The 16,887-nt window shown below is 35.7% G+C and overlaps 1 protein-coding gene across 1 annotated transcript in view; it reads left to right on the top strand.

Annotated features, from left to right (window-relative positions):
• The window catches only part of GTF2A1 (general transcription factor IIA subunit 1), a 29,023-nt gene extending 15,372 nt beyond the window's left edge, over positions 1–13,651 (top strand). Inside the window, exons 6-9 of the mRNA XM_068946720.1 lie at positions 1,534–1,667; positions 2,602–2,922; positions 5,423–5,512; positions 9,074–13,651. Of these exons, the coding sequence (XP_068802821.1) occupies positions 1,534–1,667; positions 2,602–2,922; positions 5,423–5,512; positions 9,074–9,181 (653 nt within the window). The 3' untranslated portion in view covers positions 9,182–13,651. The remainder of the gene's footprint in view (positions 1–1,533; positions 1,668–2,601; positions 2,923–5,422; positions 5,513–9,073) is intronic.
• The last annotated feature ends 3,236 nt before the right edge of the window (positions 13,652–16,887 follow it).

Raw genomic sequence — 16,887 nt, 5'->3', positions numbered from 1 at the left:
AAGAGCAGGAACACCCTATCTGTAGGGTGTATCATATGAGGGAGCGTCTGGACGTTTCTGGTACCTCCTAAGCATCCACAGGGGAAATTCCAATTTTGCTAGATATATCATATTCCAAATATACAGCATAACAGTATTTAAACATAACATAAATGCCACTTTTATAAACAGCGTAACTGCTTCATGTGCATTACTCTTGTATTATGCTGATTTCATAAGTTTGATTCCAGATGTACTCTGGCATGGAGAGTAAAGAAAGATATGAGAAGGTTCATTTTCTAGATGCAGGTGATGCTCTTGCCGGAGTAATTTGCCTAGTCTGCTCAGAATCACCTTCTGGGCTACAAATTTAGCCTTCCTGCTTTACACATTTGAATGTTTAATGGATCTGTAGCTGAAATGAAATTGAAATGTACAGCTCTTTTAGGAATCTGATCCTTTCCAATTGTAAGAAAGTACATTTATGCTCTACAGCAAAATCCCATGGCACATACTACTTGTATTTGTTACAGTTGTCCCTTTTTGTTCAGTTACAAATATCTGTAGTATGTTTCCTTACATAAGGGGCTAGGGTTGCCTGCAGAACTGTACTCCTTTTTTCAGGTATACTTTGTTGTTCCAATAAATAGGCCTTTGCGTTTGTGCTGTGAACGTAAGACAGGAAACAAAATAATTCCTTGCGGGAAATGTTTGAAGTTGAGGATTATGTAACTTCATTTATTCTGTGTGTGCATCTTTCAGAATAGAAATGTGAAGAACTGCTGTTGGAATATGTCTTGGATGCCTGTTTTCAGAGTTGAAGGCCGTTTCTAAAGGTGTATAAGTCTTAGATATATTTTGTGAAGTGAGGAAAGTGGCAAAGTAATAAAGCTGTAGGGTAATAAAAGACAACAGAGGAGGGATCAGAATACAAGAATTACGGGAAAAGGAAAGAGATGATTAATAAGCGAAAAGACAGAGTTTTCAGAAAGACAACTGCACGTTAATAATGAAAAGGAAGTAATGCGTAGAGGAATTTCTTAAAATGGGTAATCAGAGGGACAGGAATCCCTGGGAAAGATGGTGTCATCTGACGAGACCTTGGAAATACTACAGCATTAGTAGTGGATAGAATTTTTAATGTGAATACCTGTACTTCCTATTCTGATGTATATTCCTTTTGTCTTCTGTCTGTAAAACTCACCTTACAATACATGAAGTATTTTCTTAAGTAGGAAGTTAATTTTTGAAATAACTGTGCTGCTTTAAAGGGTTAATCTTTGGCTTCAGGGGTCTTGTATGCATAAATTATTCTTGAATTACTTACTTTGCAATTATTTAGGTATTAATCCTATTGTCTCTTTGTTTCAGAAACAGTTGCTATAGCAAGTTCTAAGTAACTAAAATAATTATATCTTTTAACTGGTGAAAGAGAGAGAGAAATGCTGTCCTTTAATTGTTTTTGGTCGTCTTCCAGGAAACAAGCTTCTAAACCAAAATTATTTTAAATATGCTTTTTAAAATTAATTTGATTATATATTTATTCTATTCCAGGCCAGATCCTCCAAGTAGTTAGAACTGCAAATGGAGCTCAGTATATCATTCAGCCGCAGCAGCAGGTTGTTCTGCAGCAGCAGGTCATACCACAAATGCAGCCTGGTGGTGTACAAGCACCTGTTATTCAACAGGTAAAGAAAAAATTTTGAATAGATATATTTGAAGGAGAAAACCTGATAGAAATTACTAAAGAGGCTTGCATTTTAAATTGAGCAAATTGAAAGAAAATACAAACTTGACAAAGTCAGAAATGGTATATGAAAGAAAAAGAATTATGTTAAGAAGTGAGGTTTTTAAAATGAACACTTTTGAATTGTCATTTTCAACTGATACTTGAAAGTCTGTATCAGATTCTCACTGGTCTCAGTTTAAAATTGCTTTTATGTGTCCCCAATGAGAAATATAGTATGTGTATAATTTTAGTCTACACTCTTAAAAGATTTCTTTATTAATTAAAGTAATTCTTGCCACTTAGCATTTAGAAAGAAATATCTAGAAACCCTGTTGTTTTTTTTTTTGTGTGTTTGTTTTTTTTTGTTTTTGTTTTTGGGGGGGCTGGGGGGTTTGGGGTTTTTTTTTTTGGCAGTGAATACAGTATGTCATGCCAAGATTTTCATTTGGCTACAAGGCTGAGTGTGCATCTAGACTGCATAGGCACTGAATTTAATATTGTGTGACAGTTGTGCAGTTTAGGCCTGAATAATAATATGTAGAGAATTCAAAGTTAAATGTTTTATAAATAAGGTTTAAAAATAATATTTGAATTTAAAAATTACTGTGCTTGGAAGTCAGTGTGGTGGAAGTGTTAGTGTTATAGAATGGAAAATGACACAGTGGTTTTTCTTAGGTTTAGCAATGCAAAATGCAGAAAATGAACGCCAAATAACGAGAGAAGCTATGTTGTTGAAGATGAAATTGTGTGACTGATATAAATGGACTGTTTGTAACTCTTGTTTCTCTAATTAACCTAAGTCAAATTAATATGTTTTAATTGTTTTCTGTGGGTAATTGGTATGATAGTGAGTTATGGTAGCAGCCCCTGTACTTACAATGGTATTCCATCAGGTTTTGGCTCCTATCCCTGGAGGTATTTCCCAGCAGACAGGAGTGATTATTCAGCCTCAGCAGATCCTGTTTACAGGAAATAAAACACAAGTCATACCTACAACAGTGGCTGCCCCTACACCTGCCCAAGCACAGATTCCTGCAGCTGGTCAGCAGCAGCCACAACAACAACAGGCACAACCACAAGCACCACTTGTGCTCCAAGTTGATGGAGCAGGGGACACATCGTCTGAGGAAGAAGAAGATGAGGAAGAAGACTATGATGATGATGAAGAGGAAGACAAAGAAAAAGATGGAGGTGAAGATGGCCAAGTTGAAGAGGTAAACTTGACAGTATCTCAGAAGACTGGAACATGTCTCTGTGTTGTTTTTAATTTTTCCACAATACTTGAAAGAAAACTGTATGCCTCAAAGAATGTTATATTCTCATAATTTTGAGAATACCACTTTATCCTTTTACTTCAGTTTCTTTATTTCCCATACTGAGGTGGTGGAAAATTTTCAGGCATTGACAAAGCACCTTGAAACGCAGCAGAGGGGGCAGTGAAAGTTGTAATTATTGTGAATGCCCTTATAAAATCTTTAGTATTTCTGGTATTATGGAGAGGTCAGCCATACGATTATGAAACCAGAAAGACCACAGAGACCAGAAATAGCCAACTGCATCTGAGACTGAGTGCTGCATACCAAAGCAAAGTTATGAAGGATAAAAAAGGGGAGTATGTTCTTCGTTCACAGGTTTAGGAGTCTGTGCTACAGATTCAAAATGCTTAGGAGTAGAGAGGACAAATAAATCTCATCTGACCCGTATCTTGTAATTCAGTTGCTTTCTGTTATCCTAAAACCACTCTGAGAATTCAAATGTGACAATAAAACACCTTCTGGAAAAAGAGCTGACCTTGATTTCTCTAAATGAAGAAATAAGATTGGGAGTGAATACTCTTAATAACTTGTTGCATTCTTAACTGTGTTTGCCTAATTTAGACTTTGAATGAGTTAGGTTTCAGACTTCAGCCATTGGCTTTTTACTAAGTATTTTGTGTTGTATCAGAGCCCTGCAGAAAAAGCAATTGGGATACTAAAAAACTGAAATTACTTTCCAAATATGCATTTTTGAACTGTCAGATCACTCCCACAGTTCTCTGCAGCCTTTCCAGTTATTTTAACATTCCCTTTAAAATGCCAGTATCGAGAACATACATAGCATTTTATCATCTGTATTATCTAGTGTGCGCAGGTAAAACTTGTAGTTTTTTTTCCAGGAGTTAAATCGATTTTTTTGTAATATGTATACAGTGGTGCCTAACAGTATTTTCCTGTTGTAACTTACTAGTTGGGTCCACATCTCCTTTTCTGTTATGTTGACCAGCACTGATGTCAGGTTGAACATGTTAGTCGTTGCCCCTAACGTGATTATGGTTAAATATTAAGTGTTCTTTAATATTAATCTTAGTGTCTAGGATTCTTGCAGATTTTTTTTATATAGAGAGACTTTATTTTCAGCATGCTGGAGATCTCCTGTTATTTTTGCCCACTTCGTTCATCAGCAGTTACGTAACAAGTAGAGCAGTTCATTAGAGCTTGTTAAATCACTTAAATATAGTATTACTTTGGAAGGAATTAGGAACCCTGTGGTACACCTTCGTCTTCTCCCACTAGGATCTTCCCAGTATAGCTTACATATTTTTGAGGTAGATGGCAAGGTGAGGATTATGTAGAAGACTTCAGAAAATTTGTTTTGCATTTAGTAATGGTTGTACTAGCTTTTGAAATATTTGCTCTTTACATGAGATGGAAAAAATTTCTGCTGTGGCATTCTCACCACAGCATATAGGACTTAGAGCATCAGAATCTTCTTTTGACTAATTGACACTGTCACATGCTTCAGAGAGGGGGCAAGAATGATCTAGAAGAGGTATCTAGTTTCCGTATGAGCTTCAAGACAATCCTCTTATGTTCAGTTTGTAGTAGGCTTGTGGACAGGAGTGGGAAGGTCATGCTGGGAAGAGGAAGTTGAACACAAAGTAGACTTGCAGTGTAGAAGCAATATTTGTGTATATTCTTGCGGTGGTATTGGTGATTCTGTAGACGTGTTTTGATTAGAAAACTCCAAGCCTGGAAGTGCAGGAGTGAAGGAGTAGTATAAAGACTTGAAGAAATTGCTCAATTTAGGAAGAATTGAAGGGATGAAGAGACTGTTGTTGGAAAGCGGAAAAGCAAATCTTAAGGGACAGGAAAATACTTGCTAGAACATCTGGAGAAGTTAATTTATATGGGTCTATGCAAAATTCTCTTAAAACATTGTTTTTTTCCTTCCTCTAAAAACCTTCCGTGTGTGTCAAGTTCTATATCAGTTTATGATGCGTTAGACGAGCATGTGTAAGTCATGACTGTTCTTATATCTATTGGCACATAGGGAGTGATATGGCTGACATTGCATTTCCACTGCTTAGATGCTTTAGATATGAAAATCTGTATAATGATAAAACAAATTTTTGTAAAGATGAATTGGAAGCACGAGAACACTTGCAGTTAAGAAGTAAGAATGAGTGTGGTGATGCAAGGCTGTGGTGCCTAGATCCTGGCCCAGAATCTGGCCTGGATACTGAAATTCCACACTAAGATTGGTAAAAGCCTGAGGACATCCACAGCATGGAGGGCAGAAAGAAACTGCACACCTGCCTTCCCGTGGAAAGCCGAATACTTTCACCTCAAATGCTTTTTTCAGGACTGTAGTTCGTAGACAGATTGTATCCTCAGGTAAGTAATCAAAGCTATAATCTTACTGAAAAGCATAACTTTTTGCATGTATTTCTTTCAGGAGCCCCTTAATAGTGAAGATGATGTGAGTGATGAGGAAGGACAAGAACTGTTTGATACGGAAAATGTTGTCGTGTGCCAGTATGATAAGGTAAAATCTCTATAGAGCAAAAAGAAGAATTTTGCTTACTCTGTTCTTCTCCTTATCGAGTCGTACCTTTAAAATGATATCCTATTATGACTATAAAGTATGAATTACCTTGTGGTAGTGAGTATGACTTACAGAAAAAAAGTTCAATCAGATTTCTCTATCATATCTGTGTGCGTTCAACAAAGGATCATTTCTCTGGGCTCAGGAAAAGTGAGTTTTGGTATGTTAGCTGTGGCCATAAATGAAAGCAATAGTCAATATGATCTAGACTTGATGCAAAACTGTTTGCTGATAACTGAAAATATTTCTTCTTGATGATTGAACGGGTGTCAGAGGGGAATGATTTTTCTGCACATTCTTTTCAGAAATAGCAATGTGGAACACTTTGCTTATTTTCCTTTATATTCTGCTCAACTGTCTTGTCTCTCCTCTGTAATGACTAATTTCTGTTCGCATATTTGCCTGGAATGCACAAATATCCATTCATGTCTAATTTTTTTTTTTTTTTTTTTTAATTTGTGTTGTAGGCTATCAGACACATTCCTACTGAGGTAGGATGTAGAAAGTTTCTTTGATGTTGATGTTTCTTTCTTTGCCTAGGCTAAGTAAATTGGACCACAATATATAAGGATCCTTTTTAAGGGAGAAAAAAACCTGCAATATTCTTGAATAATGCAACCTACATTATAAAGAATGACTTTTAAGTAGAAATCTTCAGTTTAGTTATTTTAGATGAGACAGTCTTCCTGACTGTGCTTGGAATTGTCATCAGATTCAAGAAAGAATTTGAGATGTAGGCAAGCAGCATCAGTACCTGCACCCCAGCCATCTGTCTCCTCCAAACTGTAATCAAAAATTGTTACATTCCAAGGGTCCTTAAAGTCCACGAGGATAGCAAGGTACCTCAGAATGGCAGTCAGAAAAGCTTGTTGGGAGCTTCTAAAGCTAGGCAACAGGAACTACTCTGAAATCCTCACCTTCTTAAAGATTAAGGACTTGAACTCAACAGGGAACAATCTCCGTTGTGAACCTCTAGTTTACTGCGCTCTGAAAAGATTTCACCACTTATCAATTGCTGTTCAGTTTGTCTATATAAAATACAGAGGATGAGCTCAGTTGTTCTGAGGAAAGTTCCCCTTGGTTGCTATCTGTACAGAAATTGTCCAAACTTTAGATTATTAGATCATACTTCATATATATTTTTGACACCACTGAACACAGAGCTGACAATTCTCATGAGTCTTTTAGAACACGAGGATCTCACTTCTGAGTTTGAATTGTCAGCTCAGGCCCATCATTTTTTGTATACATGTAAGTTAGAATTGTTTTTTTTTTTTTTTTTGTCATTACTGTCTTCATCTCCATTGAATGTTGCTGCTGTTTTAGTACACAGTGAGTTAGGACAGTGAGATTGTTCTGCAGCTCTTTGGTAGCTGTTCTTCTTTTTATCATCAGTGATCTTTTGTCATTTTCCAGATGATTAGTGAATTCTTAAAACCATGGACTCCAGCCAGCACAAATCTCTTGGAATGATCTCCTTGAACTGTAAAAACAGTGTTCTTGCTCTTATTTTCCCATTTTTAATCAGTTATTGCTCATCTGAGGACCTTCCCTCATACCTCATGGCAGCTCGACTGCCTCTGAGGGAATTTTTTTGAATGTCACCTAGAAGTGCAGGCAGAGTATATCAGCCAGCCCTGTTCACTTTTTTTGCCGATTACACTAACTTCTTTTAGTTTAAAGTAAGTACAGAGCAAATAGTAGTACTAATAATTGCTTGACTACTGTAGTCATATCTGTTCTGCTGCTACTTTATTGGTGGAATTTACAACTCTGACAGTAGATGATGAGACGTCCTGCCCTTGATGGGTCTTGGAAAATTGTGATGTGACTTCCTTGATTTTATGCCCTTGTAAAAGATGGATGGAGTGTGTGTGTGCATGTGTGTGGTTGTTTTTTTTTTTTTTTTTTTTTTTTTGGTGTACATCTTTAAACTTCACGAATGTTAGCAGATTATGATCCTCTTATTTGGACAACATTTCAGCTTTCTGAAGGATCCTTGCTTTCTTTGAATAACTTGTCCTCTGGTTGATTGTGCTGGTCTTTTGCTCTTCCCTTGTTGATAGTTGGCATTATTTGCTTTGTATTTACAGTATGTTCTCTGTAGTCTCTTGCAAAAAAAAATTTACTCTTTACCTTTAGACTAGACTAGAATCTCCAATTACTACAATATTTCTTGTCCTTGTATCGTCTCACATCTCCTTCACCGCACTGGTTACATGCTTCCTTTGTTGTTAAGCAGCCAGTATTTGTCTTCAAACAAGCATGAAGAAAAAAGATATTTCTGTATGAAATAGTTTTGTAAAGAAAACATGAATAAAACTATTGTTTTATTCTGTGTTTTACCCTGCATTAACAGGAATATCCAGTGTAACCTAGGATCCAGTATGTCACAGATTCCCATAATGTGGACTCACGAGTGAGAAAGAATGGAATAAATGTCTTCATATTATTATTCTGTCCTGGTATATATGGGGTTGTTGCAAATAGCTGGAATGATGTCCTAATTTAATACTTAAATTTCTTTTATGCAAAGCCCTAATTTCTTAAATGCAAAGCCCATATTTTAACTGGGAAGATTATAGGTTAAAGTTGAAACTTGAGTCTTAAGAAAATTCAGCTTCATTCCATCATCCCTGATAGCGACTTTTTGTCCGAAGATCTTACTGTTCTCTGCTGACACTACAGGGCGAGAATTAGAACAGAAATCATTCTCCATTAAGGGGAAAGAACAGAATATAAGACTAGTGGATATATTTCATTCTCAGCTCTATCAGCCTGTGTGTTTTGTACTATACAGATTTTCACACAGAAAAGCTTGTAAATAACCACTTGCCTTTTCTTACGTAAGTGCTGAACTCGAGTCAAACTCCAGTATTATAATAAGCAGAAAGTTAAATACGTCTGCCATCTCTCTGTGTATAAAGGAATCAAAACTAGTTTACATGCAGAATGGAGCTTAGACAGAGGTGAGAAGTATAAAACTTTTATATATATATATATATATATATATATATATATATATATATATATATACACATATTTTTATATATATATGTATTTTTTTTTTTTAAACCTGTTCATGGCTGGTTTAAGGTGCTTGTGTTATGCTGATTGAAATGGAAATTTTTGGCTTTCAAGTGGAGTTTCATGGATGTCATAATTGAAGACAATTTAATCAAAGCAGCACAGCTGGATATATATTTCTCCACTACTTCTTTCCAACTACCTCTAAAAATATGCTGTATGTGTTGGATTTTGGAATGCCCCTGTGGCTGCTTGATTTCTTGACAGTTGCTATGACAGCTCTCCTTAGTTTAAAAAAAGGAAACTGAAAATACTGACAGGTGTTTTTTGGACCTAAATGCAGAATTGATTTTCAGGATGTTTATAGTACACTATTGGTGCCTAATTGTTATTTTTTATTCCCCTTACAATTATTTGAGCATAACTACCTATTTCTGGTGCAAAGTAATATTTCAACTTTTTTCCTATTTTTAGATCCACAGAAGTAAAAACAAATGGAAATTTCACCTCAAAGATGGAATCATGAATCTTAATGGAAGAGATTATGTATTTTCCAAAGCCATTGGGGATGCAGAATGGTGAAGTTTTTAAGACAAAGAGCAAACAAAAAAAAAAACAACAAACCTCTCTATAAGAGGAAAAAAAAATTCAAAAGCAGAAAGGTTGAGACTTGGACATATATTTCAACCAAAATATGTATCTGCACATGAGAAATAAAGCATAAACAAAACTATCGGAACAAAGATAAAATGTGGCAACAAAGACACTACTACAGATGAGCAAGCCATGGACTGTAGCAGCTATAGCGTTGTCTGGGAGCTGGTTTTGTGTGTTAGGAATACCTTAATTATCAATTCTACATACAGGTACCTACAGCTGGTATTTAGCATGTAAGGCTTTGTCTCCCCCTTCTTCCCTTGGTTTAAAATTTTAAAATATTTCTTCCACTGATTGAAGGAACTCTTCCCTTTGATAGATTATTAATCTGAAAATGCTTATTGTGTGTACAAATCTTTGCTTTGAACACTTCCTTTTGGTAGTGAGGATGGTAAGAATGTTACTTAAACTGCGTGCAAGCTTTGTACAGAAGGGTAAGAATTAAGGTGTTAAATTTTAAATAACGTGTATAAGGAAAATATTTTTAATTCTGATATGCTCATTAATTATTATATCTATTTGTTGTTTTGAAATCCATTCCCCATAAGCAAATTCTTGTTCCTCGCAGTTACAAAATGGTAAAATGATCACTTATGTTTCAAAAATATTTTTATTTCATGTGAATGACATCTTTTATTTAGGGCTATGTTTTTTAAATACTAAGCACCTGTAGGCCCCCCCCTCCCCCCCACGACGTCAGGCTGCTTAAGTCGTTACCTGTATTCCTGCTGTTTGGTGATTCAGCATCATTGAACTGAAGGAATAATAATAGTTTCTACTGACTTCTTAAAAAGGCTTTGGAGACCTTTTGAATGAAATGTGTAGGTAATCATATAATAGATGCATTCCTTCACTTACTGCATCTGTAGTCCAGACATGGACAAATATTTGAACAGACCACAGGAATGACTAAATTAACATAGAAAAATCACATAAAAGTTCTAATATCCTAGCTGCAAGTCTGTTAATCAAAGGTTTGCTTACTAAGAAGTATAGCCCTAAGTTACCTGCAGCAGTTAATCTCTTTAACGTTTCCAGGTGGCATGTAGTTTTGTGAAAAGAGCTGCACAGCTTTGAGAACACAAACTTTGTTAGAGTATCTTTAGGCTGACTTGGTAATGGAAAATCAAGTAGTTGGATGCACTAAACCTCATGTAATAGCTTCCTCACTTGCCTTTTCCAGAGTGATTTTTTTTTTTTTTGTGGTTGTTGTTAAAAGCAGTAAGGTGGTCCCCCCCCCACTGCCCTCCTCTTCTGAGAGCTGTGAACACCCTTTTCTTCGTGCATTGGTTATTCTTCCAAACCCTGCTTTCAGAAGTGCAGTTTTGAATGAGGAGAGGGAATGGGCATTATACTTAAACTGTTGTGGAAGGAATGTTCATGTGGCTCAGCATTTCAGAAAATGCTGTTTTGTTGGGTGCTTGGAAAAAAAAAAACAATGAAAAGGACACAAAAAAGATAATTTTAACGGAATTGAAGGATTTCAGAAGCAGACATTTGACCCACAATTTCTGGCCTTTCTTGAGAAATGAAACTTTTAAAACATTATTTAACAAAGTCGTAAGTGTATTTTAGCAATATTTAAGCGCTAGTCTCATTGTCATTAGGCTTTACTTGCCAAGTGCATTCATAGTCTCAGTAGCATGTAGAAAATTCAAATACATGGTAAAGAGGGGTTTTTTTGTTGTGATTTTTCACACCTGTGGGTCTCATTGACACAGACTTGAAACTGTCTGTAGCCCATGTCTAGAGCCGTGTTTGTTAGTAAGCCATCTGCATACGTAAGCTTCAGAAAAGTTAATTTCTCCTTTTACTAGTTCATTGTTAAGTAGTGGCATAATCCAATAGAGTACATTTTTTGGCTCGGGGCTTCAGGGTATCTCAAACTGACTGGTGTTTGTTTTCTTCTGAACAAAGCAGAAAACTTTTTTTTAACCACTGTTGACCCTTAAACTATGTATAACTGCAATGAAATCAGTAATGTACCAACTACTTCCTTTCCTCATCCTTCCATATCTATTACCAGTAAGTCTTAAATAATGGACTTCAAACAAATCCCATAACGCTGCACAACCAAACCAGGTAAAAAAAAAACCCTTTAGCTATAGATTCCTGTTTATGCTACTGGAACCCAGATTACTGTACAACACTTTGTTTTCATACATCTTTGATTCTTCACCCACGTGTGTATACTAGAAGCTGCATAGCCTTTTTATTTATTTCTGAGGGATACCAGAACTTTAAAGGTAACTTAAGATTAGCCTGTTTTGAAGGATGTTAGAAGCTGTCTGAACTTGCACAGTCTCTTGCAAGCTAATTGTATGGTATGCTTGTCAGATAAGAAGTCTTGTCTTCAAATACAAGTACCTGTGAAGTTTTCTGAAAGCCAGTCAAACATGAACATACCAAACTGTGCTCTTATTGCTACATCAAGTGTTCCTTTTTTAAATCAAAAAGCATGTTTTAATTTCATTTTATTGTAGTGGCTTGCTATAAGAATGTAGTTTGCTTAATTTTATTATTGTACTTGAATTTTTAATCATGGTTTTAACAATGTAACTGAACAGACCATTTCATTAGGTTCCACAGAAACCATTCCTTTCAGAGGGCAAGGGATTCCCATGTTCATAGTCCATAAATGTTTTTTTTTTTTTTCTCCTTGGAAATAGAATTTTTTTCATTTAAATAGTTCAGTATTATGGAGGCAATTAATGATTTCAAGAGGGCTTATGTTTAAATTTGCACAGATAATGGAGCACCTTTTTATGATGGAAAAATATGGGGAAAGATAACTTCATAATTGTAACTATGATGGCTGATGGAAACTTGCAGAGGAACTAGGCAAAACCAGGAGTCTTGTGCCTTTTCAGTTTGCAGAATACCTGTTTTGCCAGCATGACAAATTTTTTTTTTTTTGATTCCTGAGCGAGTAGATTTCCTGCAGTGCTTCAATCATAAAAGTAACAGTTTTGTTCTAATTTTGTTGGGTTTTAGTGTGTGCAATTATTTAAAAACATCTAAGTTGAAAATGAATTGAAGTATGTTTTCTGTTAAGGAGGTAATAGAGAATTTAGTCACATAAGGAACTTTATATTGGACTATTTAAATAAAAAGTATCATTTTATTCCCCCCTCGGTTGCTGGTTGGTCACAAGATTTCTTTAAAGTTTCATATTCCTTGTTCCTGCGTTGAAATCAGAAGTTGCATTTGAACATCATTCAGTTCCCTAATCACGATTTAAAGCAAAAATTGTGGTCACAGTTTATTTCCAAGACTATCATACACGATTCTGAAGCACAGTTCCTAGAAAAACACGAAGAAAATACTGTGTCATACAACAGAATTTTTTATAAATGTTTTTCTATTTCTTCTGCAGTGTAGGAGTGTTGAATTTCATTCTGTTCTGTGAAGATAGTTTTACCATTTGGTAGTTAACAGTGATTATGGCACCATAAAACAATCTCAGAGTAAAATTCTGTAATTTCAGTGCAGGAGTTAGAGGTCTGGTTAACTGAAGTTCATTTTTGAGTCAATCTCTTTGATTTATAAAAGTTCCTTGAAACAAAGAAAGCCCCCAAAACCTCAAAATCCCCCCAAGCCCCAAAGCTTCCCGATTAGAATGCAACAAGAAGTGCAGGAAGTTAACAGTGGTTTTAGGATATCGCACGCTGGATTAATATTGGGCTGCCTTACCGAGCATTGGGGGGGGCTGTGGTGCCCTAAGCTACCCCCTTCTCTCCACCCCCCCAATTGAAATCATAGTTGTTTTCAGATTTTGAGATTAATTATTACAGAAGATGAAGAAACTTGCACATTTTTGCGTGTCAGTTTCTTGCATTTAAAGTCTTGTTTTCCCCTTACAGTATTTGGTTGGGAAATGTATAAAAACAGTCCTTTGGTTTCCCTGTTGTCTACCTTTTTTTTTTTTTTTTTCCCTTATTACTGTTTGTTTTTAAAGCAGTTCATGCGGTGTGTCTTTCAATTATTATCTGGTGGATTAGACATTGTGGAACAAAAGGAACTTTTTTAACAGGAAGAACTGCCTTGGGTTAGCTATGTGTACAGTCATCCTATGAGACATGTTCCAAGATGCATAGGGTACCAATAAAATATGGAGTGGGGGAATATCCTTTTTTGCTGTTCTGAGCTACTATTGTCAACTGCTGTTGTACATATACTGTTATGTGTAAGGGGGTAAATATATTTATTATGTTTGTAAAATTCATTCTGTACAATTGCAGATCAAGGTTGCTCCTCTGTGATATACAGGATATTATGTTTCAAAGGCCATGCTTGGAATACAATTAGAGAACTTAGTATTTTGATGTACTAAGACCTATTTTAAGTTTAATATTTTGCCTTTGCAAAAACTTTAATTAAAGATGTTATTTAAAACTGTTTGCCACTTCATTTACTATCTTGCATGTGCATTTGTTTAATATGTGATTTTTAATGCAGATAACACTGCAGTGTAATAACACTGAAGATTCTGAATTTATTTTCATAACAGAATTAATTTCTTCGAGCTAAGAGAAACAGTGTTTCTTTCTCTGTCACCTACTTACCGAATGGGCTTTGTGGGCTCTCCGTTTAGCATAATTATGTTGTTATACAAAATTAGCATTTTAATCTTGAGGCTAGGTTTTTCAAATTTATTTAATTATCTCCCTACAGTAACCTGAGACTTGGATCTTGAAACAAGATTGGTTGAATAACTCAGTGGGTCATCTAGAACACAAGTCCTTCAAATGGCAATGCAAGACAGTCTTGAGCAATAAAATGTGCAGTCCTTAGAGAAGAGCTGGCTGATTAATAAAGGCTTCACCAGTTAAACTGATTTGACAAAACTGCTTTCTAGTGTAAGCAGGTGACGTCCTTTAGGTCTTGGCTAACAACAGTCTCTCGAGACCTGACTAGTGCTTTTTTTTTTGAAAGCTAAGTTTTCAACTTGAAATTCCAAATACATTTAGGGAAGAAGAAAATAGGCCATACTTCCTGTGTGGAGGGTTGTATTCTGGTATGCAGTGATTTTGAAATAATCTTTAGCTATAGCAGTGTAAAGATAGAGCAAGGCAAGAATCATAAGGAGTGGTCATTTTTTCTTACGTGGGGGAGGTTTTGTATAAATCCTTTTCTTGTCACCTGGGAATCTAATACTACTTTTCCTATAAAATTTGCCTTACAAATGATTTCAAAAAGGATTCGGAGGTGATTCCGAATAAACAAATCACAAATTGTGATATTTTAGGAAAAACGGTCACTGCAGGCTGAGTTTGCATACTGTGGTAGAAAAACCAACTTAGAAAAAATGGCCTGTTGTTCTGGCCAAAACATTTTCAAAAAAGCCTAAAAAAGAAGAGGGAAAGTAGATCAGTGACAAATTAGTAGTGAACTTAAACAAACAAACAAAAAACCCAAACAAAAAAAAAACCTGATTCTTATTCCTCTGTGGAAAGATGAGAAAGAAAATTACCATTGTGAAATTTAACTGCTTTCTCAATTGTGCTCAGCCACGAGCAAAGTATTTCAAAGGGCTTTTTCCCTTTTTTTTTTTTTTTAAAGAAACCAAATGTATTTAAAAATACCAGATTTTTTAATTTGATTTTTTTTAATAGTTTAATCCTTTATTGCAGAAGTATGAGAGGATAAGAATGTTAAGATGTTAGCCTATTAATATAGTTAGTTTAGTTTCACCTAGATGTAATTCTTTACAGGTTGTCTTAAACTATGTCGGTACTGGAATTTGTTTGGAGTTCAGGGCTTTTCTTGTTTGTAAGAATGCTTTACTTAAAGACTGGAGATCTTGCCAGTTATTGTCAGAGCTGATTTTATCAGTTGTTTTTAAATTATTTTTTCACCAGGAATGGGATTATGCAAAAAACACTAATCCTTTTATATGCAGTAACCCTCATCTATAGTACAGACAAATGAACTGCAGTTGAACTACTTTGACCTTTTGGTGTGGCTATATAACATTCAGAAAAGTATTTTCATGGCAAGTTATTCTTTAGAATGAAGACTTTCTAATTATTTGTGAGAAATGCCTGTGCAATTAACTCCCCTTTTAGGCAGTATAAATGTGCATGTCCTCACTTGCTTGACTTGAAAGAAGGCAATTTGAAATAATGGGGGGGTAATATGCAGAGAAGATAAATAACTAAAAATAGCACTTCGCTTTTAAATGGTGCTGAGCTGTCCATTACAACACAACTCAAAAGCCCCTCTCTGAAGATAGGTACTTGTCAGTTGGTATTTTAAAATGTCTTTGAGTGACAGATTGTTTTTTTAAAATATACATATGTCTATGTATCTGGGATTTTGAGGTTTTTTTAAGTTCAGTTTTGTAACCAAGAATTTATTAAAATTGAAAACAATGTTTAATTCAGATGAAGGTATTTCAACAATGCCAGAATAAAGCTTATCATTAATTGTAAAAATTAAAATTTCTATAGTAAGTTTAAGTGTGGACTCAGGTGATTCTGTCCAGTTAGAAATGCTTTTGCTTTGCTAGAGGTACTACATGAAGCAGAACTGTCCTGCAGACAAGCCCTCTAGATACCTGCAACAGATGACATGTTGGGAATCCCAGGAGAGTTGGGATACTCCTTTTCAAGTCAGTGTAGGAGCTGGCAGGATTTAATGCCAAGGTAGAAAAAAATCTTTTCAAGCAGTGTTTAAGCTGATGATGGAGAAAACAGTTTGGATTAACAAAACAAAGAAGGCAATCTTTTCTGCCAAACCACCTGGCTTCCTGGTTTTTCCAAAGGCTTATTTCCATTTCTCCTAGGAATGCTGCTGCAAAGTCTGTGCAGACAGGGCTCCCTGTGTGCCCTGACCAGTATCTGAGGATTTCCTAGCCACTGAATACTTTGCCCTCAGAGGAACTGGCTGACTCCAGGTAGGTTGCCCTGACTTAACGGGTAGTGTGTTCTGGGAAACCCGGTATTCTGGGGAAATTCAACATTTAAAAATGATGTATACTGCAGAAGTCATCCTGTAGAAATCCTGTTTGTAGGTTTTGCTCTGTCTTGGATTGCAAATCTTTCAGAAAACTCCAAAGTTTTGCAGGATGGACATTCTTTCCTTCCAGGTTTAACTTGTTAGAGCTTCTAACAAGGACAAAATGTTAGTGCTCAGAATAATATTTCTGGCATAGCATTTTTTTTAGACTGAATCAGTAGGTCGGCTGCCAGATTTTAATAAATAGCTTTAAACCTAAAACAAAGCAACACCTAACAAAATTGTGTGTGTGTGTGTGTGTGTGTCAGAGAGAGAGAGAGAGAGAGAATTTAGCTTAGAAAGTTGATAGGTGGGCAAGTGTTCCTGTGTGGTGACGGTACTGATGCTAAGTGTTTGTCAGTTAAAGAAATGTATCCATGTTGCAGACATCTCAGTTGTTTTTGGAAGAGTGCAGACGGTAAGTAGAGTGTTTTTTAGTTTTAGCAGGTCATGTTCTTAATTCAGAATAGCCTTCAGCTTTCATTTTCTATCCTAAATTGCTGTCATAATCTTCAACCAGCTTTGTAGTTTCTCCTTGAGGTGGCTGTGTATATGCTGCAATGTACTTAAAAACTTCTAAATAATAGCTGGGAAAAGTAAACTCCTTCATCAAATAGAGCATAGAGTTGTTC

The sequence above is a fragment of the Struthio camelus genome, chromosome 5, assembly GCF_040807025.1.
Source record: "Struthio camelus isolate bStrCam1 chromosome 5, bStrCam1.hap1, whole genome shotgun sequence".
In the NCBI taxonomy this organism is placed as follows: domain Eukaryota; kingdom Metazoa; phylum Chordata; class Aves; order Struthioniformes; family Struthionidae; genus Struthio; species Struthio camelus.
The sequence above is the reverse complement of the archived record's forward strand: the minus strand, read 5'-3'. Positions and strand labels throughout refer to the sequence as shown.